General features: G+C 42.4%; 1 protein-coding gene across 1 annotated transcript in view; it reads left to right on the top strand.

Moving 5' to 3' along the window:
- The window catches only part of LOC131500164 (zinc finger protein 234-like), a 46778-nt gene extending 30776 nt beyond the window's left edge, over positions 1-16002 (top strand). Inside the window, exons 6-8 of the mRNA XM_058708940.1 lie at positions 27-89; positions 2933-3059; positions 11924-16002. Of these exons, the coding sequence (XP_058564923.1) occupies positions 27-89; positions 2933-3059; positions 11924-13791 (2058 nt within the window). The 3' untranslated portion in view covers positions 13792-16002. The remainder of the gene's footprint in view (positions 1-26; positions 90-2932; positions 3060-11923) is intronic.
- Positions 16003-23946: the final 7944 nt, after the last annotated feature.

Here is a 23946-nt window from a genome sequence, read left to right as displayed (position 1 = left end):
CACCAGGTGCGGTTCTGCCTTCCTAGGATCTGTGCAACTCTGTGCTCTGCACACTGCGAGAAGTAGGAGGACCCGTGACCATGTTCAAGGTGAGTAGGGCTTGCCTTTCTCACTTTCCAAATTCCATCTCATTATTCAGATGGTCACACCTTTTTCTGGGGATGACTCAAGCAGAACTCCAGGCGTTCGAGGACCTGTTTTGTGCCAGGGTCTTCCCTTGTCCCTTTTGAATTTACTTTGCATGTATTTTTAGTTTTTGTTTTATTATTATTTTTCTTACGGAGTAGAAAAATTACTAGAAATGAGCAATTCTTCCAATTCATTACTTCCTATCTGACAATTGAGCTATTTTTATTTTTTCCCTCTCTTATCCTTGTCAATATCCATAACTGAATTTGTATTCATGATATACATCTAATTTTAATTCTGATGTTTTTCCTTTAATGTTTTGTAATGTTCATTTTTCACAGTTGCATCCTGTCCCCATTGAATCGATGTACTTTTTATCTTTACTTCCTGTTCAAAGACATGTATGTGGTTTAGGGATTTTACTGTTTTTTATTTTTTTATTTTTGAGAGAGAGCGTGAGCAGGGGTGGAGAGGAGAGAGAGAGAGAGAGAGAGAGAGAGAGAGAGAGAGAGAGAATAAAAGCAGGCTCCATGCTGTCAGCACAGAGTCCAGTGCAGGGCTTGAACCCACAAACCATGAGATTGTGACCTGAGCTGAAACCAAGAATCAGACGTTTAACCAACCGAGCCACCCCGGCACCCCTCGAGAGATGATTTCCACAGCTGGCCTGCTCCCTGACCCCTTTCTCAGAGTCACCCCGCCACGCTGACCTGCTCGGCGCTGCAGGCACGTTGATAGCAGTTAGCACAGTCATTTATGAAATTTAAATTTTCAATGTAAAATCTTTAAATTTCTCTGTGGCCAGAGATACCTGATGCGGAATTACCAGGAGCAACAACCTGAGGCAAAAATACTTGCTACAGGGACGCCAAAATAAAAAGGCAGAGCCCATAAGAGGAATCTTATACATATGGTAAAGGGCAAAAATCCAGTGAAATACAAACAAGGATGAGAGTAAGCATGTGAAAAATGAGAAACACAAATAAACATCTCAAAGGGAGTTATGTTAATTTACAGTCAAATAAGTGGCAATAATAATACAAGTTGTTCTTGTAAACCAGATTAGCAAAACCGTGGAAAAATGTATAGCCTGCTCTGGGCTGTCATTTGGAGACCCAGGACTGTTGTATTGTTCTTTTTTTTTTTTTTTTTAAGTTTTTTTTTAACGTTTATTTATTTTTGAGACAGAGAGAGACAGAGCATGAACGGGGGAGGGGCAGAGAGAGAGGGAGACACAGAATCGGAAGCAGGCTCCAGGCTCCGAGCCGTCAGCACGGAGCCCGACGCCGGGCTCGAACTCACGGACCGCGAGATCGTGACCTGAGCCAAAGTCGGACGCTTAACCGACTGAGCCACCCAGGCACCCCAGGGCTGTTGTATTCTTTTGAGAGATTAGCGGTGTAGGAAAAAGAGGGGGAAGAAAATCTGCCATCATATGATCACAATTTTAAACGTGCTCATTTTTGACGTTTTAATTTTCCTTTGTGATCAATTTCAAGTGGTCAGGGAAACAAGGTCTATGTAAAATGATGTTCTTTGCAGGATACGTTGTAATGAGAAAAATACGTAAAATTAAATACTGTTTAATCGGTATCGTTAAATATAGTTTTCTGTTCTCTGGGATAACAGCCACAAAATGAGATGAAATATTTTTTTAATTTATTTATTTTAGAGAGCCAGAACAAGTGGGGGAGGGGCAGAGAGAGAAGAAGAGAGAGAATCCCAAGTGGGTTCTGCACTGCCAGCACAGAGCCTGATGTGGGGCTTGAACTCTCTAACCATGAGATCATGACCTGAGCTGAAATGAAGAGTTGGACACTTAACCAATGAGCCACCCAGTCACCCTGAGAGGAAGTATTTTTATTTTTTATTTTTTTAGAGAGCTTGGGAGCAAGTGTATGCAGGTGGGGGAAGGGCAGAGGGAGAGAGAGAATCCCAAGCAGGCTCCACGCCTGGTGCGGACCCCACCCTGGGGCTCGAGTTCACAACCGTGAGATCTGAGATCATGACCTGAGCCAAAATCAAGATTGGACGCTAACCAGCTGAACCACCCGGGTGCCCTGATGAGATAGTTGTTGATAATGGCAACGTGAAGAAATAACATGAATAATAACAAAGGTCTGTTAGGCACTTATTCTGTGCCATGCACTGTTCCAAGTGCTAGGGATATTCCCTGGTTTAATCCTTGAAGGAACTCTGTCACAGAAGGACCACATACGGAGAAGAAACTCAGGCACATGGACAGACTTGTCCAAAGTCACACAGCTAGTAAGGCACAGGCCCTTGGGAATCGCACTGAGGCCTGCTGGCTCCGGAACATGATGCCGAACATTACATGGGAGAACCACGGAGCTGTCCCACAAGGTTAGCAAAAGCTCGTTAGTGGCACACGTGAAAGCAAAGTGATAGGGTTCGTGCGTGTGTGAGAGGAGGAAGGTGGGTGTCGTCAAACGTTTGAACTAAATTGCTGAATGCTTCTGGGGCAGTCAGCACCACGCGTCGCGAAGTAAAACGTGTGTTGTCCAGGATGCGTGTTTAGAGTTTTTGGCGGTTACTTGTAAGTAGACTCCACGAGGACGCAAAAACACAAGGACGTTGTCATTGCCACACATTTTGGTGAGGCTGATGAAACTCACCGTGGCATTGGCAGGGTAGAAGGAGAAGCGCCTGGAAGCCTACAGATGGACTTGAGCCCCTCACACTCTGGAACTACATCCCACCATCCTCTCCAGCTTTTCCGTGCTGCCCCGCTCCCAGTGGCCATTGGGTGCGAGATTGAGGTTGTGTGTGCTTGGTGTTGTAGGAGGCGGTGACGTTCAAGGACGTGGCTGTGGTCTTCACGGAGGAGGAGCTGGGGCTGCTGGACCCCGCCCAGAAGAAGCTGTATGGAGACGTGATGCTGGAGAACTTCCGGAACCTGCTCTCTCTGGGTGAGGACAGGCGCTCTGTGACTCAGTGTCAGCTTCCTGGATTGGCTTTGTGTGTTTGTGTGTTCAAAGCTTTGGGGGTCTTGAAATGGTCCCTTGTATTTATGGTGCACTAACAATTTTTAATAACATAAAGTGGAAAATCTCAGTTTATTAGAACAGAATATATTGCAGCAAGATCTCCCGCCAATTTTGTCAGTGGTGTAGGAGCCTGGTGGGAGTTTTAGTGAAAATAGACATTGGTTAGAAATAGGTGTTTGTAATGCACGTTTCTGCATGTATGTCTGGGTCTTGAAATACGGGCCATGTTTGTTTGGTTTTTTAAATTTTTTTTTAGTGTTTATTTATTTTTGAGAGAGAGACACAGAGTGTGAGCGGGGGAGGTGCAGAGAAAGAGGGAGACACAGAATCCCAAGCAGGCTCCAGGCTCTGAGCGGTCAGCACAGAGCCCGACTCGGGGCTCAAACCCACAAACCGCGAGATCATGGGCTGAGCCAAAGTCGGAGGCTTAACCGACTGAGCCACCCAGGTGCCCCAATATGGGCCACGTTTTTAAAAATGTTTGAAAAATGCTGTGATCAGTATGTGCAGGAATCCAAATGTTCAGTCGATTGTACCTTTAGTGTGTGCGTTCTATTTATTTCTAAATGTCTTTCTAGTTTTGAGAGAGGGAGCATGTGTGCTCAAGCACGTGAGTGGGCGAGGGGCGGAGAGAAGGAGAGAGGGGATCTGAAGTGGGTTCGAGCTCACAAACCATGACATCATGCACTGAGCCAAAGTTAGATCCTTAACCACCTGAGCCACCCAAGCGCCCGTAATGTGTTCGTTATAAATACGGACTTTGCATGTTCACAAAGCACCGCCTCTTCAAACATGATACATTCGGCTTAGAGAAGGTAAAAACGCTTTGGATGATGCTAGCAAGCCACAGACGAGAGGAATCAGGTAAGAGCCAAGAAGGTGGGAGTCCTCGTAGGTGTTCTCCTGTGTGTCTTCGCTTCTTTCCGCCCCCTTTGCTGTCACCTGGTCCAAACTGCTAAACTGTTTCTTGAATCCTTTCAGCCGCTTGCCTGTTTCCACACTTCCTCTTGTTTGTCTGTTCTCCGCGTAGCAGCCCGTGTGATCCGTAGGAACTGGAAGTCAGAGCCCCGTTCCTCTGCTCAAGACCCTTTGGGGCTTATTTTTCCCGGAGTTGAAACCTCTCGAAGTGGCTTCTTGAGTCCTCCATGGTGTGCTCCCCGTCCCCCACTTCCTCTCTGAATACCTCGCCCGTCCCCTTCCTCTCGCTCCGCCTCGTCCACCCACACCATGCCCCTCGGGGCTCCCAGACCTGCCAGGGACGCTCTAGTGCCTGCTGCCAGAACAAACTGCCACGCACTTCATGGCCTAGAGCAACACGGTTGATTACGCTTCTCTGGGTCAGAAGTGTGGCATGGTTCTTAACCAGGCCACAGTCGCGGTGTCTGCACGGTTGCATTTCTTTTTGGAGGCTCTAGGGGAGGATCTGCGTCTTGGGTTTTTCAGCTTCTAGAGGTTACCCCCCGTTTTTGAACTTACGGCCCCTTTCTTTAGTCTTCACCACCAGCACCCTGCTTCTCCCTGCCCGTTCTTTTGTGGTCACGTTGCCTTCCTCCGCCCTTCTTCCGTAGCTTTCTTGCACTTTGAAGGATCCTCTTGATTGCCTTGAGTCCAGCTGGGCAATAGAAGATAGTCTTCCATTTTAAGGTCAGCTGATTAGCAGCCTTCATTTCCATCTGCAGCCTTAATTCCTCTTTGCCATATACTTAACGTATTTTAGGCTCCAAAAATCAGGACGTGGATTCTTCCGGAGCCAGTTAATCTGCCTACTACACATACTTCTGCCTCAGAGCCCTTACTTACTCTCTGTGGCTCTCTCTGACATATTTTTCTGCCTGAAATCCTTTTGTCCCTTCACTCCTTCCCTCCCTCCTTCCTTCCTCCCTTCCTCCCTTCCTGTGTCTGCTCAGTTTTAATGTCACAGGAACGGCCTTCTCTGACCAACTTAAGTAAAACATCACCCTCTTTACTTTTTTTGTTCTGCCTTATGTTGTGCCTCATACATTTTTGTTTGCTTGTTCATCTCCTCTCTGTCCCCGCTGGAGTTTGATCCCCTCCCCCCCGGCCCCGGCGAGGGATTTTGCCTCTTTCGTTCATTGCTCTATTCTCAGTGCCTAGAATCGTCTGGTATGTGGCAGATGTTCTGGAAACATGTATTGACTTTGTGAATGTGCTAATGGAAAGGAGACCTCCACGTGTCCATGGGTCCTGGAGATAGCTATAGGTCGTGTGCAAACCACAGCGAAGGAAGGATGTTGCAGAACATTGTTTGTTTTCTGATGAATGCCTATCCAGTTTCTTTCTGTTTGTTACTTTCTTGGGTGCCCTTGGCATGAAAGTGTGTTTGGGTATGTGCACTTGACCCGTGTCCCAGGGCAACTGGTAAGCATTGTGCTTGTGGTCATACTGAGTAACATGCTTTGTCTCTGTGCTCTGTGGCTTTCTTGGAACCTTCTGTTGGGGAGCATTTTCTTTTTTTTTTTCTTTTTTAATTTTTTTTAATGTTTGTTTATTTTTGAGAGAGAGACAGAGTACGAGCAGGGGAGGAACAGAGAAAGGGGGAGACACAGAATCCGAAGCAGGCTCCAGGTTCTCAGCTGTCAGCACAGAGCCCGACACGGGGCCCAAACTGACAGACAGTGAGATCATGACCTGAGCAGAAGTCAGAAGCTTAACTGACTGAGCCCCCCAGGCGCCTCAGGGGAGCATTTTCATTTCTGGGAAGAATACTTTTGGGGTGACAATTCTTTTTTTTTTTTTTTTTTGAGAGCATGTGTGTCCTGGGGAGAGGGGCGGGAGGATGGAGAGGATCTCATGCAGGCGCCACACCCAGTGCTGAGCCTGATGCAGGGCTTGATCTCATGACCATGAGATAACGACCTGAGCTGAAATCAAGAGCCAGATGCTTGGGGCACCTGGGTGGCTCAGTCGGTTAAACATCTCTTTTTTTGGTTTTGGTTTTGTGTTTAAATTTATTTTTATTTATTTTGAGACAGAGAGCAAGCCAGGGAGGGGCAGAGAGAGGGAGACAGAATCCCAAGAAGGCCCCGCACTGTCAGCACAGAGCCTGATGCAGGGCTCACACTCATGAACCACGAGATCGAGACCTGAGCCGAAATCAAGAGTCGGACGCTTAACCGACTGAGCCACCCAGGCGCCCCTGGAATGAGGATTCTGATGTCCTGTTCTCAGATCCCCCAACAGAAGGAAGAAAGATATGTTTCCTCTTTCTTCTTCTATGTTTCTTCTACTGTATCAGGCAGTATCAGCCAGGTTGCAAGCTGCCTTCCTTTGGAAGAGTTGCCACCTGCAGCCCATTTGCCTCTTTCAAAGCACCCACCCACGTTACTGCCTCCAGGTTTCCCCTTCCCTGTCCTCAGAGGGGAAGATTTAAGGTGAGAGCGATAGGAGACACATACCCGAATGCTGCCTGCATCTGGTTCAAAACTAGATCATGCTTTTTATTTTCTACAAAGTTAGCCATTAAGCAAATGTGAAAGAATACAGATTTCATACAATTTTTCCTTGATTTTTCATGTTTTTTTTAAATTTTTTTTTTAAATATTTATTTATTTTTGAGACAGAGAGAGAGAGAGAGAGAGCATGAACAGGGGAGGGTCAGAGGAAGAGGGAGACACAGAATCTGAAACAGGCTCCAGGCTCTGAGCTGTCAGCACAGAGCCCGACGCGGGGCTCGAACCCACAGACCGCGAGATCATGACCTGAGCCAAAGCCGGACGCCCAACCGACTGAGCCACCCAGGCGCCCCATTTCCTTGATTTTTTAAATGAAGATTTGGTGCTTTTCAATTAGTAAACATTCATTGTGTTTTAATTAGAACTTGTTTTTTTTAATTTTAGACCGAGAGAGAGCAAGTAGGGGAGAGGGGCAGAGAGGAGAGAGAGAGAATCTTACATAGGCTCCATGCTTAGCACAGAGCTAGACACGGGGCTCGATCCCGTGACCCTGGGATCATGACCTGAGCCAAAATCAAAAGTCGGACATTCAACCAACTGAGCTACCCAGGTGCCCTTCAACTAGTGAACATTCTGACATAGAAAGAATCAGGAAATTTCCTGCTTAAAATTGTCAACATCCTCAGAGAGACTCCCTGTTCCCCTCACACAACTCCTCCTTTTAGGGGTCAGTTTGTTAAATATAACCATAAACGGAATTACTCACCAAAAAGTACATACTCACCTATTAGCGTTTTCCCAAGATTCTAGTAACTTATCTTTCCATTTGAACAATTTAATTAGGGACTGGGTAACTTGTGGAAGCAAAGTTTCCAAGTCTTTTTGAGCATGAGCCATAGTAAGAAACACATCTTTCATTGTAACCAGAACATTTTGCATGTTGTAGATTTATATGTGACTTTCACAGGCATCTCACATAATGACACCTGTCCTGTTGGCAGTGATGCTCTGAGAGTTTCTGTCCTGGTTTTTTTTTCTGAGAGCTTATTACAAGCTTTTAAATCTTTCCAGCTTACTAGAGTCTCGAAAGTTTTTGAGTTTGAAAAACTGTTGTGGTGGGTTATGTTATCCACACATCCATACATCCACAGTTCTTCCACATCCTATTATCACAGAGATAGTCCTAAAGCTTCAGAAGGAACCAGCAATAGGCCTTCCTTTCTTTTCACCCTAGAGACGCTTGCCACCTTTTATTGTTTTTGTTAGCATCCTGGTTGAGGTACCCCTGTCTCTCGATGTCCCCTGTGCAGCTTTTCAGCTTCCCAGCAAAACTGCAATATTCTTTCCATTTCCTGTATCAAATAACTTACCTGGAAAAGATATTTTCTTCAGCTCCTCGTGACTGTTCCTTAGTCCCTTGATCTCTGTGGCAAGAGATTCTCTGCTGTCCTGTATACTGTTTTCAAGCCCAGCGATTAATTTTATGACTATTATTCTAAATTCACTTTCTGTTATATTATTTAAATCCTTTTTGATCAGTTCATTAGCTGTTGTTATTTCCTGGAGATTCTTCTGAGGGGAATTCTTCCGTTTGGTCATTTTGGACAGTCCCTGGAGTGGTGAGGACCCGCAGGGCACTTCCCCCGTGCTGTGGTGTATAACTGGAGTTGGTGGGCGGGGCCGCAGTCCGACCTGATGTCTGCCCCCAGCCCACCGCTGGGGCCACAGTCAGACTGGTGTGTGCCTTCTCTTCCCCTCTCCTAGGGGCGGGATTCACTGTGGGGTGGTGTGGCCCGTCTGGTCTACTTGCACACTGCCAGGCTTGTGGTGCTGGGGAGCTGGCGTATTAGCTGGGGTGGGTAGGCAAGGTGCACGGGGGCGGGAGGGGCAGGCTTAGCTCGCTTCTCCTTAGGTGATCCACTTCAGGAGGGGCCCTGTGGCAGCGGGAGGGAGTCAGATCCGCTGCCGGAGGTTTGGCTTCGCAGAAGCACAGAGTTGGGTGTTTGCGCAGAGCGAGCAAGTTCCCTGGCAGGAACTGGTTCTCTTTGGGATTTTGGCTGGGGGATGGGCGGGGGAGATGGCGCTGGCGAGCGCCTTTGTTCCCCGCCAAGCTGAGCTCTGCCGTCCGGGCGCTCAGCAGCTCTCCCTCCCTTTGTCCTCCAGCCTTCCCGCTTTCTGAGCAGAGCTGTTAACTTCTGACCTCCCAGACGCTAAGTCGCGCTTGCTGTCGGAACACAGTCCGTCCGGCCCCTCCGCTTTTGCCAGCCCGACTCGGGGGCTCTGCTTGGCCGGCGAGCCGCCCCTCCGCCCCGGCTCCCTCCCGCCAGTCCGTGGAGCGCGCACCGCCTCGCCGCCCTTCCTACCCTCTTCCGTGGGCCTCTCGTCTGCGCTTGGCTCCGGAGACTCCGTTCTGCTAATCCTCTGGCGGTTTTCTGGGTTCTTTAGGCAGGTGTAGGTGGAATCTAAGTGATCAGCAGGCCGCGCGGTGAGCCCAGCGTCCTCCTACGCCGCCATCTTCCGGAGGAGCAACCAAAAATTGGAAAAGATATTTTCTTTCTAGGATGTGGCTTCAACTCTCACCAGAATAGTTGAACCAGGATTCATTTATTTCATTTAACATGCACTTGTGGAGTACTTTCCAGACTCCAGGCAGAGTTCTGGACATTGGTTATAAAGTCAGAAAGTGTAAAATGTGTTCACCGTACAAGGTATAACATGCTTCCCTCCTTGGTGCTGCATTGTGGTGGGAAAGACATATGGTGCCTGACAGATGACCTAGCAAGTCACATGGTGAGAGGGGTGCATGGAACATAAGGAAGGATGGGAGTTGCCGGAGGTGAACTGGGGGCGGACAGGGCTGATTATTTTACGCTGGGCCGTAAAGTGGCTTGTTGCTGGACTGACTTTGAGCAGAGACCTACAGGTCGTGAGGAATCATCCATGTGTCTGTGCAGGAAGTGTTCCTGGCAAGATCAGACTCCCGCAGTTGGGCTGGTTTTCGGAGGTTACACCATAACCTCATCTTTTCCTTTTCCCAGGCTCTGTCTCTATTGTTTTTACTTTTTTTTCTAGAGCTCTGAATTACCATCAGGTTTTAGAACCATGTATGTTTTCTGTTCAACTTTATTTCCCTTTTGTCCTCACGAAGGAAACTTGCCCGTAGAAGATAAAGTTCTGCTGTCTGCTTTATGCTACGTTTTAGTCAGTGTGCCATTAGGTATTTGCTCCCAGACCCACAAGTCATTCTAGATATTCCAGGTCACCTGGACGCTGAAGTAACTTTCCAATAAAGTGACCCAAGGCAGGGCTCTGTAGAGGCTGTTTCCCACACGTCTAGTGGATCGAAACGGGGGCAGCTTTTAATTGACTATTCATACGGGGAGGCGAGTGAATTTCCCTTTTAAACATTTCTTCAGCAGTGTTTTCAAAGACTATCTTTCTAGAGCAGTTTTAGGTTCGCAGCAAAATTGAGCGAAAGAGACAGAGATATCCCATATAGCCCCTACCCCCACACTCACCTCTTACATGATCAGTATCCCCACCAGATACAATTGATGAGCCTATATTGACACATCATTGTCACTAAGTCTATAGTATACGTTAGGGTTTACTCATGGTATCATACATTATATAGACTTGGACAAATGGATAAAGCCACATATCCATCTTTATAGTATTATATAGAGTAGTTACACTGCCCTAAAAAATCCTCTGTCCTCTGCCCGTTCATCCCTCCCCTCTAACCCTTAGCCACCATTGATCTTTTTACTGTCTCCATACTTTTACCTTTTCAATAATGTCATATAGTTGGACTCATACTTTTCAGTTTGGCTTTTTTCACTTAGTAATACGCATTTACATTTCCTCCATATCTTTGCATGGATTAGTAGCTCATTTCTTTTTAGCACCAAATAATATTCCATTGTGTGTATGTACCACAGTGAATTTTTATCTGTCCGCCTACTGAAGGACATCTTGATTCATTCAAAGTTGGGTCCTTGTGAATAAACCTTGTCCAGGTTTTGTCTGTGTATAGATTTCTGTGTGGGCGTACATTTTCAGCTCCCTTTGGTTAATAGCAAACTGTGCAGTAGTGGGAGAGTATGGTAAGGGTATGTTTAGTTTTGTAAGAAACCACCAAACTGTCTAACAAAGTGTCTATACTATTTTGTATTCCTACCAGCGATGAATGAGTTCCTGGTGCTCCACGTCATGGCCAACACTGGTGGTGTTGGTGTTCTAGATTTTGGCCATTCTAATACACGTGTAATGGTATCTTGGTGTTTGGATTTGCACAAAATAACATGGGGAGCATCTTGTCATACACTTACCGCCATCTGTAGATCCTCTTCAATGGTTTTTGTTTTTTTTAATGTTTATTTCTGAGAGAGAGACAGAGACAGAGACAGAGAGAGACAGAGCATGAACGGGGGTGGGGCAGAGAGAGACACACACACAGAATTTGAAACAGGCTCCAAGCTCTGAGCCATCAGCACAGAGCCCGACGCAGGCCTCGAACCCACGAGCCATGAGATCATGACCTGAGCCAAAGTCAGACGCTTAACCAACTGAGCCACCCAGGCGTCCCGATCCTCTTCGATGTTAGGAAGGTCTTTCGTCCATTTTTTAATCAGGTTCTTTTTCCTTATTGTTGAGTTTTAAGGAAAGTACTTTTTGAAAAGTTTATTGAAAAAATAATCTTCAAATGTTTAGATAATCTTTATGTAAATACAGAGACTTGGGAATATGAATGGGGTAAATGTTTTAGAAAACACATTTCTGAACTTAAGTTATTAAAGGTGGTCAGAAGTTTGTAATAGTAGCCAACCCATTTAATGTCTGTCAACACAGAAAGATAAAGTTAGGTGAACATGTGCAGAATTTCCAGGAATACTTTGAATATAGAAATATAAATATTTCAAGGTATTTGGTATTAGGACATATAATAAATCCAAAATTTGGTTATGTTACTGCTTTTCTTTAAGTTCTAATTGATTGATATTATCTATATAACTTTTCTAACTACATAACTTATTAACTACATAATTTTCTATTCAATATTCTACACTGACTTTCAAATTCAATAGAAATGGCCATAGAGGCAAACCATAAGAGACTCTTAAATACAGAGAACAAACTGAGGGTTGATGGGGGGAGGGGGGAGGGAATATGGGCTTAGTGATTAGGAGCCCACTGGCCCCCCTCCTGTGTTCCCTACACCTGCAAATCAGAGACTGTGATACATGGTGGAAAAGACCGACTGGACATTCTCTGGGTTCAGTAAAGTCTTACGGTCTCTCCTAAATGCGAAATCTTGAAAATACTGAACAAAGCCTTCAGTTGTCCACATCTCTGCATTCTCTGTCTTTACAGGAGGAAAGATCCAAAATAAAATGAAGACTGTTTTAGAAACAGAACCACACAAAGAGCTTTCCTGCTGGGAGATCTGGCAACAGATTGCAAGTGACTTAACCCAGTGTGAAGGCTCCATGATAAAGAGTTCTCAGTTCCCCAAACAAGGTGATTCACCTGGACAGGTTGGGGCCGGACTGTCTGAAACTCACACAGGTCAGAAACCTGATCAGTGCAGTGAATTTAAGAAATATTTCAGTGATGTCTCCAACTTTGATCTTCATCAACAAGTACACTCAGGAGTGAAGTCTCACACATGTCGTGAGTGTGGAAAAAGCTTCTGTTACAGTTCAGCACTTCATATTCATCAGAGAGTTCACCTGGGAGAGAAACGCTATAAGTGTGATGAGTGTGGGAAGGAATTCAGTCAGAGCTCATGCCTGCAAACTCATCAGAAAGTCCACACCGTAGAGAAGCCATTCAAATGTGAGCAGTGTGGGAATGGCTTCTGTCGTAGGTCAGCACTTAATGTTCATTATAAATTGCACATGGAAGAGAAACCTTATCGTTGTGACCAATGTGGAAGGGCCTTCATTCATGCTTCCCATCTTCAGGAACATCAGAGAATCCACACCGGGGAGAAGCCCTTCAAATGTGATAAATGTGGTAAGAATTTTCGTCGTAGATCGTCACTTAATAGTCATTGTATGGTCCACACGGGAGAAAAACTGTACAAATGTGAGGAGTGCGGGAAGTGTTTCTTCTGTAGCACAAATCTTCACATCCATCAGAAGGGCCACACGCGAGAGAAACCTTATAAATGTGAGGAGTGTGGGAAGGGCTTCATTCAGCCTTCTCATTTTCGGGCCCATCAGAGAATCCATACTGGTGAGAAACCATATGTATGCAAAGTGTGTGGTAAAGGCTTCACTATGAGTTCAAATCTTCAGGCACATCAGAGAGTCCACACAGGAGAGAAACCATACAAATGCAACGAGTGTGGAAAGAACTTCGGGACGAAAACCCGTTACCAGGTTCATCTGGTGGTACACACGGGAGAGAGACCCTATAAATGTGAAGTATGTGGGAAGGACTTCAGTCAGAGAGCATATCTTCAGTCCCATCTGAAGACGCACAGTGTAGAGAAACCTTACAAGTGTGAGGAATGCGGGCAGGGCTTCAATCAGAGTTCCCGACTTCAGATTCACCAGCTGATCCACACCGGAGAGAAGCCACACAAATGTGAAGAGTGTGGGAAGGGATTCAATCGTAGAGCAGATCTCAAAATTCACTGCAGAATCCACACTGGAGAGAAACCATTTAATTGTGAGGAGTGTGGGAAAGTATTCAGGCAGGCCGCGAATCTTCTGGCACACCAGAGAATCCACAGCGGAGAGAAACCTTTCAAGTGTGCAGAGTGCGGGAAGAGCTTTGGTCGCAGTTCACACCTGCAAGCCCATCAGAAAGTGCACACTGGAGAAAAGCCATACAAGTGTGAGGAGTGTGGGAAGGGCTTCAAGTGGAGCTTGAATCTGGACATGCATCAGAGGGTCCACACAGGAGAGAAACCCTACAAGTGTGGGGAGTGTGGTAAGCACTTCAGTCAGGCCTCAAGTCTTAAGGTTCATCAGAGTGTTCACAGTGAGGAGAAACCGTACAAATGTGATGTGTGCAGCAAGGTCTTCCGCCACTCTTCACAGCTACAGTCTCATCAGAGAGTTCACACAGGGGAGACCCCTTACAAGTGTGAGACCTGTGGTCAGAGCTTCCGTTGGCGATCCAAACTTTCACATCATCGCAAAACTCATGGTGGCAGTACGGTTTATGAAGGTAACAAGAGTGGTAAGAACATGAAGGAATTGTGTGTGGAAAGAAGTTCTCCAAAATGACATTGTGTGAAACCCTGAATTCTTACCATCATCGAGTCTCATAAGAGAGAAAATACTTGTTTGGTTTAGTTGGTATTGAAGCAATAATTGAACCTATCTCGGTTTTCACCAGATCACACAGTGGAGAACCCTTAAGTGGTGTGATACGTCTTTGTTCAGAAGCACTTAGATAGTACTTAGGAATAGATTTTGGTCTGGCCTTTAACACAAGTATAATGGTGTGCATGCCAGAATTCATATGCACTAGAATGTAAGCTGCATGAGGACAGGGACTTTGCTGCTAAATATACGTAGCCCTCAAAGCTGGAGGCATCATAATTCTGGACTTCAAGTTATATTACAAAACTGTAACAAACAAAATAGTATTGTACTGGCACAAAAATAGACACATAGGTCACTACAACAGAATAGAAAACCCAGAAATGAACCCACAAATACATGGTCAGTTAATCTACAACAAAGCAGGAAAGACTATCCAATGGGAAAAATAGCGTTGGGAAGACTGGACAGCAACATGCAAGAGAGTGAAATTGGACTGCATTATTCCCCCATACACAAAAATAAATCCAAAATAGATTAAAGACCTAAGTGTGAGACCTGAAACCATAAAAATCCTTGAACAAAGCATAGGCAGTAATTTCTCTGATATCAGCTGTAGCAACTTTTTTTTCTAGATAGATCTCCTGAGGTAAGAGAAACAAAAGCAAAAATAAACTATTGGAACTACATCAAAAGAAAAAGGTGCACGGCAAAGGAAACCACAAAACTAAAAGGCAGCCTACTGAATAGGATATTTGCAAATGGTGCATTCGATGAGGAGTTACTATCCAAAATATATGAAGAAATTGTAAAACTCAACACCCCCTCCCCCAAAAATCCAATTACAAAATGGGCAGAAGACCTGATTAGACATTTCTCCAAAAAGACATCTAGATGGCCAGCAGACACATGAAAAGATGCTCAACGTCTCTTCGCAGAGAAATGCAAATCAAAATTACAATGAGCTATCACCTCACACCTGTCAGCATGGCTAAACTCAAGAACAAAAACAACAGGTGTTGGCAAGGATGTGGAGAAAGGGGAACCCTCCTGCACTGTTGACAAGAATGCAAACTGGTGCAGCCACTGTTAAAAACAGTATAGAGGTACCTCAGAAAATTAAAAATAGAACTGCCCTATGGTCCAACAATTGCACTATTAGGAATTTACCCAAAGAATACGAAAACACTAATTTAAAGGGATACATGCACTCCGATGTTTATAGCAGCATTGTTTACAATAGCCAAAATATGGAAAGAACCCAAGTGTTCATAAGTTGATAACTGGCTAAGGAAGATGTGGTATGTGTATATATATATACGATGGAATATTACTCAGCCATAGAAAAGAATGAAATCTTGACATTGGCAATGATGTAGATGGATCTAAAGGGTATATTGCTAAGTGAAGTAAGTCAAAGACAAATATGTAATTACACTCCTATGCGGAATTGAAGAAACAAGAAACCAGCAAAGGGCAAAGGAGAGGCAAACCAAGAAACACTCTTAACTATAGAGAACAAACTGATGGTTATCAGAAGGGAGGTGGGTGGGGGGATGGTTTAAATAGTTGATGGTGATTAAGGAGTGCACTTGTGATGAGCATCGGGTGATATGTGGAATTTCTGAAGCACTATATTGTACACCTGAAACTAATACACTGTATGTTAACTAACTGGAATTTAAATAAAAACTTTACAAAAAAAAAAAAAAGTCTGCACAGCCTTAATATTGACTAGCCCTTGTAGGTGTGCTCTCCACCTGTATGTTAAATAAACAACATATGAAAATTGTATCCAGAGGAGGAAACCTGCAAAGTAAATTTCAGTACAAAGCAGTACATTTGTTGAACTGTAGAAAACCACTGGATATTACAATTCACAACGTTAATGTTACTCCTCTACTAAAAATGGCTCCTCTCCACCCACAGCCTCTGTTCTCAAGTTGGGTTCTTATCTGGGGCCCTGTGTACTTTTCCAAGCATTGTATACAGTTATGTTGAACTGTCTTTTGTCATTTTTCTGACACTACAGACTGAGAAAGTTTTGTTTTGTTTGCAAGGACTTAACTACATTTCACACAGCTGCTTTTATCTATCAATGTTAAGGCAAGAATTTACTGTAACACTTTGAAAATGTCACAATTAATTACCAATAACAATTTTCTTAACTGACCTTGAGTTTATTGTTGATTTATAACTCTGCATTTCCATCCAACTCAAAATGTTGCCTTCTAATTAACAATTTTTTTAAATCAAAATTTCATGTGGGGTCTATGCCCTCTTTTTCCCCCATGCTCATGAAAGGAATACCCCCCCACACACACACACATTTGTGGGAATTTGATAATTTGATCAAATGTTTTTTTTAAATTTTTTTAATGTTTATTTGGTTTTGAGACAGAGAGAGACACAGCATGAGCAGGGAAGGGGCAGAGAGAGAGGGAGACACAGAATGTGAAGCAGGCTCCAGGCTCTGAGCTGTCAGCACAGAGCCCGACGCGGGGCTCGAACTCACGAACTGTGAGATCATGACCTGAGCTGAAGTCGGACGCTTAACCGACTGAGCCACCCAGGCACCCCTGATCAAATGTATTTTTGAGGGGAAATTGATACATGCTTTTCCCTACTGGCAGCACTAAAGCATGGTTCTTGGAAAGGAGTATATGTCAGAATATAGGTTGTACATCTCTGATTTGTAAATCATAAAATCAGAAGTTAACATTATGAGATTAAAATACCAAGAAGATGAGCACCACATTGATGATATCACTGATTTTTTAATAGGAATAAGTGCACATCTGTAGGAACTTGAATTTTGCTATATTCATATATTAACTTGAAGCCATTAAGATTATGGCAGATATCTGTGATGAGAGGAGAAATATACGGGCTTTGAGAAATCATAGATTGTAGCCTTCATAGCATAATCACACATAAATCTTTGTGAGTGTGTTTGTGGGAAGGTATGTATCTACATACATAGATAATGTGAAAAGGGATCCTTTTTCATAGTGGTTTTTCTTGGCAAGGAACATTTTATAGCATTTTCGCATTTTTCATCCCCCCCCCCATATTCTTCCATTTAAGTTATGTTTCAGTTTTTCATGGAATAGTACCAAAGCAGTAAATTACAATGGAATTTAGGAAAGTACCAAATAATTATCCCTTGCAGTTAAGCTGCTCTGAATGTTCTGTATTGTCATCTGGCGTATAAGATCAAAATTAAGGTATGGTCTCTGGAAGCCAGTTGCAAAACCAAAAAATTCTCTGGTGGTTTTGCATATAAAAAGAATTGGATGAATTTTAACAATTGTAGTTAACGCATGTTGTGCTTTAAGTATAAATTCATAACAGGGAGAAGGCAAATCCTGGAGCTACAAACAACATTGGTATAAATGCATTGTGGAGGCATTAAAAAACAAAACATTTCCTTTTTTTTTTTTTTTTTTTTTAACATTTTTTATTTATTTTTGGGACAGAGAGAGACAGAGCATGAACGGGGGAGGGGCAGAGAGAGAGGGAGACACAGAATCGGAAACAGGCTCCAGGCTCCGAGCCATCAGCCCAGAGCCCGACGCGGGGCTCGAATTCACGGACCGCGAGATCGTGACCTGGCTGAAGTCGGACGCTTAACCGACTGCGCCACCCAGGTGCCCCTAAAACATTTCCTTTTGAAAAGGTATGTGTGAAGGAAGAACATAACAGCAATGTGGACCCTCTGGCTGTGGAACCAGTAAAGGTGAAGACCAGGTTTGGATGCTGTTACATAGACATGATAGTGATTATTCATTATAGTTGATTAAAGGGGCTTTCCTCAGCAAACTATTTACTGGAGACAGATTCCCACAATTGATTTTGTGGACCACACCTTCTTCGGATGTTAGGTACTTAATTAGGTCCATGCTGTTTCAGTTTCGTGTATTGGGGGTTCCTAAAGCTGTTCCATGTTCTTTCATTCCCTAGGAGTACCCAACAACTGATCTGTTAACTGAAAGGTTACAAAATAAAATGAGCAAAAGGAGAAGGTACATAGGATGAAGTCCGGAGGAGGAAATTGGGTGCAAGCTTCCAAAAGTTCTCTCCCTGTGGAATCACAGTGTACCGAATTCCTTTGGCACTGAATTGTGGTAACACATGTGAAGTGTCACCATCAGAGACTCCGTGCCCTAGGGTTTTTTTGGAGGCCGGTTACTTAGGCATTCTCTGCCTGGCATGTACCAAAATTAGAGATTCTCAGAAGGAAAAGAGATATTCAGGGTAAATCACTTTGCACAAAGAGCTTAGGCACTGTGAACTACTTAAATGGTAGGAATCCTCCTGACCAATCCAACTACCCAGATATTTGTCAAGAGCCAGCCTTGCACACCGGCCTTTCTAAGCGTCTCAGTCTCAGCTCTATTTTAAACTTTTCTGTACACATGACATCAGAAGCCCAGTGCCTTCATTTTGGTTTCGTTTCTTTGTTTTTGTTTTTTTGTATTTTGTTTACCATTTTTTGCTGTCATACCATAATGTGTCGTCAGGGAATCTGTGACAGAAAACTCAGTAGATGAAAAAAAAAAGAAGACTTGCCCTCACAACTTCTAAGACAGCAGGTACAGCTTACTGGTTGAAAGTTACTGAAAAACAGGATGGGTGCTACAGAGCCCAAAATATCTCCACAAAGTACAGTATTATTATAAAAAGAAATATAGGGGCACCTGGGTGGCTCAGTTGGTTAAGCTTCCGACTTTGGCTCAGGTCATGATCTCACAGTTTGTGAGTTTGAGCCCCGCGTTGGGCTCTGTGCTGACAGCTCAGAGCCTGGAGCCTGCTTCGGGTTCCGTGTCTCCCTCTCTCTCTGCCTCTTCCCCTGCTCACACTCTGTGTCTCTCTCACAAATAAAAACACATTAAAAAAAATTTTTTTAAAGGGAATGTAGGTATATCATGGAGAAATCTGGGTGAACACTCCCTTAGCCAAGATGTTCATATTATTGATAATAGAACAAACCTACATTTTAGGTCTGATATGTACCAAGAAGGACATGATGTTGCTTCACTGTTATTACTGCCAATACAATATTTTTGTGTTTTTGTATCCTCCATTCTGAGGGAATAGCAGATAAACCCAAATTGATAGTTTCTTCACAATTGCCTGACTGCAGGAGTATAATTGGCCAAAGGGCCCAGCTGCTGTGCTCTAAAATGCACCACCACACTACATTTACATGGAGGCCAATCTTCCCATGATTGCTGCCTGTCAACACAATAGGGGTCCTAAAACGGATCCATTCTTGGAAGCTGGGACTCCTCTGTCCAAAGCCTTTTCTTCAGGGACCCCTTCCCCTGACAGCTTTCAAGAACTCAGATATAAGGCAGTCTAGGATGATCACCAAATGTTCCAAAACTCCTTCACTCAGGGTCACGTTTGTACCATGATCTGATGATTCTGATGATTCTCTCCCTGAGCTCCCAGCCATTTTCTCTCTCAGATGTTTCCCCCTAATAAAATATCTGTTCTTTAAAAGTCTTGCTTAACATCTTGGCGTCCACTCCTTGGAGAACCAGGACAAACCCAACATCTTAGAAACACACCTCTCGGGCTCATTCCCGTTATTTCCTTTTCCCGGTGGTAGCCACTCAATCAATGGCGCAGATTCATTTAGCCTGTTCTGTATTTTATATAAGTGGAATTATACAGTATACACAAAATACATACATGCTGGCTTCATTCACTCAACATCACATTATGACATTCACCAACATTGTTGGGAGCAGAGGACTTTGTTTTACTTTAATTGGTGGAGATCATTGTAGTGTGTAAACATAGCATCATCTATTCATCCTATTGTTGATGGGTATCAGGTAATTTCTAATTTTTGGATATCACATTTAGTACTGACATGAACAGTCTAAAATGTGTCTTGTGCTTAATATATGATACATTTACTTGACGAATATTTATATGGATGGAACCAAAACATTAGAGGTAAATGTTCAACTTTAGTAGATACTTAGAATATTCCAAAGTAGTGACACCAGTGTAGTCATACTTTCTCAATAGTGACATGCAAGAGTTGGCATCTTTACTCAATATTTTTCTGTTTTGTTTTTTTTTTTTTAATTTTAGCCTTTCTGATCAGAATGTGCTGGTATCTCATAACAACATAATTTGTATTTCCCTTATGACATGTAGTTTAGTACCTTTTCATGATCACTGGCTCACTTGACATCCTCTTTTCTGAATTTACTTAAGTCTTTTTTCCATATTTTGTGTCGGGATGCCTGTCTTATTGATCTGAAGACTTAGATTTTACATAACAGTCCTTTGTTCCACACATTTTGAAAATCTCTCTTTTTGCCTTTTCATTCTTTTAGTGTGTTTTGATTAGCAGTGTTTCTTAACTTTAAAATAGTACAAGGGAATGCAAGCTGGTGCAGCCACTCTGGAAAACAGTATGAAGATTCCTCGAAAAACTAAAAATAGGACTACTCTACGACCCAGTAATTGCATTTATCCAAAGGATACAGGTGTGCTGTTTCAAAGGGACACATGCACCTCCATGTTTATAGCAGCACTATAAACAATGGCCAAAGTATGAAAAGAGCCCAAATGTCCATCGATGGATGAATGGATAAAGAAGATGTGGTATATAGATACAATGGAGTATTACTCGGCAATCAAAAAGAATGAAATCTTGCCATTTGCAACTACGTGGATGGAACTGGAGGGTTATTATGCCAGGTGAAATTAGAGAAAGACAAAAATCGTATGACTTCACTCAAATGAGGACGTTAAGAGACAAAACAGATGAACATAAAGGAAGGGACACAAAAATAATATAAAAACAGGGAGGGGGACAAAACAGAAGAGACTCATGGAGAACAAACTGAGGGTTATGGGAGGGGTTGTGGGAGGGGGGATGGGCTAAATGGGTAAGAGGCACTAAGGAATCTACTCCTGAAATCATTGTTGCACTATATGCTAACTAATTTGGATGTAAATTAAAAAATAAATAAACAAGTTTAAAAAATATATAAAATAGTACAATTTTTCAATTTTTTATTTCACAGTGTGATTTTTGTTTTTTTTTTTGTTTTGTTTTTGTTTTTTTTTTTGGTTAAGAAATTCTTCCTACTTAAAAAGAGGGAGGGAGAAATTCTTTCTAGTCCGAGTAAGAAAGAAGTTCTGTTTCTTTCCCTTTTTTAAAAAAACTTATTCTAATTTATCTTCTTAAATTTATTTTTGAGAGCAAGAGAGAGCATGAGCAGGGGAGGGGCAGGGAGTGAGGGAGACACAGAATCCGAAACAAGCTCTGAGCTGTCAGCACAGAGCCTGACACGGGGCTCAAACTCACAGACCGTGAGATCATGAACTGAGCTGAAGTCAGATGCTTTACCAACTGAGCCACCCAGGCGCCCCTGTTTCATTCCTAAATTATCATTGTTTGCTCTTCAAATTTAAATCTGCAGACCTTTTGGAATTTGTATTTTTATATTCTATGAGACAGTGATCAGCATTTTTTCCCTGTAGACATATCCAACTGACTGAGAACTGTATATTAGTGAGACCTCTTTACCCTCTCTGTTGTAGTGTTTTCTTTATACACATCAAGGTGTAATGTCTGTTTCAATATAGATTTTGATGTCTATTCACTCATTCGTCTATTCTTGAGCAAACTCCAGACTTATATTGTAGATTTTTAAGATTTAGTGTATACTAATATAAATAAGTCCTCTGTTTTATTCTTATTTAGACTCTTCTTAGCTCTTTTGTAATGTTTCTAATCATCATTTTCTAGGGGAAAATGCTGATATTGTTATTGGAGTTTGATTGATACTATAGACCATTTTGGTGAGTATTGAGATCTTTGTAATACTGAGTCTTGAAGCCATGAATATCATTATTTATTTTTTTAAGAGTTTTTCTTCGAGAACATAAAAGTGAATCCCCATATAATAAGATGCACATACATAGACTCCAAAACATTTAAAGGACCTGCATATGAAAGACGGGTCTAGAAATTTATTTTAAGCAGGAAGAAATAGATACTTTTGCCTTAGGAGTTTCAAAGGACAGAGATTAAGAAGAAATTTAGTAGTTACCTTACAATTAATGATTTCTATTCAATGAAGGACACAATAGACACAATTTAAAAACACATGCCCACTTAGGAAAGAATATTTGTAATTTCTAAAACTGACAAGGTATCAATAATCAGAATGTGCAATGAAAATGAGGAAAGAAAAAGGTAGCATCCACAAGAGAAAAGGGGCCAAGGGTATAAGTAGGCATTTACAAATGAGGCTCCTGAGCATTTGAAAAAATTATCACACTTATTAGAAACTAGAGAAACTTAATTAAAACTGTGTGATACTACTATACATTTAATAGTATCATAGTTATACTGCCAGTAGTAACAACTGGCAAAAGTTAGGGTGACAAGTCTTCCAAATGGAGGTGAAGAGATAGTTACACAAAAAGACAGCTCTTGTTAACGTGGACTGGTGTAATGATTCAATCTGGCTGATACTAAATTTAAGTATACATGTATGCTACGAAGTAATTTCCCTCTTGGATAGGTCTTCCCAAGAAATTCTCACATAGGTCCGTAAGTGAACATGTGTGTTCATTTCATTGTTTCTGGCAGTAGGAATGGGAAGAGTAGATAGATGAAATGTTGGGAAAAAAGGTAGAGGCAAACCGAGAGACAGACTCTTAACTATACAGAACAAACTGATGGTTGCCAGAGGGGAGGTGTATGTGGGATGGGTTAAATAGGTGATGGGAGGGGCACCTGCCTGGTTCAGTCAGTAGAGCAATACAACTCTTGATCTCAGGGTTGTTGAGTTCACTCCCCATGTTGGGTGTGAAGCCTACTTAAAAAAAAATAAATAAAATCTTAAATGAATAGGATAGAATAGAATAGAATAGAATAGAATAGAATAGAATAGAATAGAATAGAATTAAGGAGTGCACTTACTGTGATGAGTACCAGGTATCGTATGTAAGTGCTGAATCACTAAATTATACACCCGAAACTAATATTACACTGTATGTTAACTAACTCGGATTTAAATACAAACTTTAAAAAAATGTGGGTGCAGAAAATGGAGTTCTATAAACTAGATAAGATGGGTGGATAAATCTTAAAAACATACAGCTGAGTGGATAATATAAACACCAGGATAAATTTTATGACACAGTATCACTTATATAATAAGTAAAAACACATGTGCACAAACTGCATCATACTACATTCAAGATTTCAATTGACTTGTACATTGGGAAGAATTTCTGTGTCTGCTCTGTGTGCCATGTTGCATTAAGCCAGGCACAGTTCTTAGAGGATGATTTCCCAGAATTTGGAACACAAAAACATTAAAAAAGACACAAGAATACTGTAATTATTATTCCACTGACTTCTGGGTTTCAATGTTGTTGAAGCAATGAACCAAATCCAAAATACTGCATTATTTTCCTACAGGAAAATGATGTGATTTTCCATGAATTCAGTCACATACTTAAAAAAAAAAAAAGGAAGAGTGCACGACTATAGAACTATTTAATAGTGATAACCAATAAATTCAAATGTATGGATCGGTTTTTTTAATATGTGGATTCAAAAAAATTTAGGCATATTTCACACAATAGTAAAATTTTTTTTAACCCGGCTTGAATATAAATTGTTATTAAACAAAGATTTTTCCTTTTCCTTTTTTCTTTTAAGTTTATTTATTTAAGTAATCTCTACACTCAACCTTGGGCTTAAACTCATGATCCCGATATCAAGACTTGCACGCTCTTCTGACTGAGCCAGCCAGGTGCCCCCTAATTTTATTTTTCTTAAACATAATTGCACAATATCTTTAGGCTTTAAAAATGTTCTTATCAGGAGTACTTGTTGGTTCAGGCAGTGGAGCATGTGACCCTTGATCTCCTGGTGGTGAGTTCAAGCCCCACATGGGGGGTGGAGCCTACTTAAAAAACATGTTCTTATCAGTAAGAGATAGATACTAATATATTTATATGTGAAAGTGCCTCTCTGGAATTTGCTTTAAAATAGTCAATGCAAAAATAAAAATTGAGAATGTGTTAGAGGAAATAAGTGATCCTGGCCAGTTCAAGAAGGAA

The sequence above is a fragment of the Neofelis nebulosa genome, chromosome 17, assembly GCF_028018385.1.
Source record: "Neofelis nebulosa isolate mNeoNeb1 chromosome 17, mNeoNeb1.pri, whole genome shotgun sequence".
Lineage (NCBI taxonomy): Eukaryota > Metazoa > Chordata > Mammalia > Carnivora > Felidae > Neofelis > Neofelis nebulosa.
The sequence above is the reverse complement of the archived record's forward strand: the minus strand, read 5'-3'. Positions and strand labels throughout refer to the sequence as shown.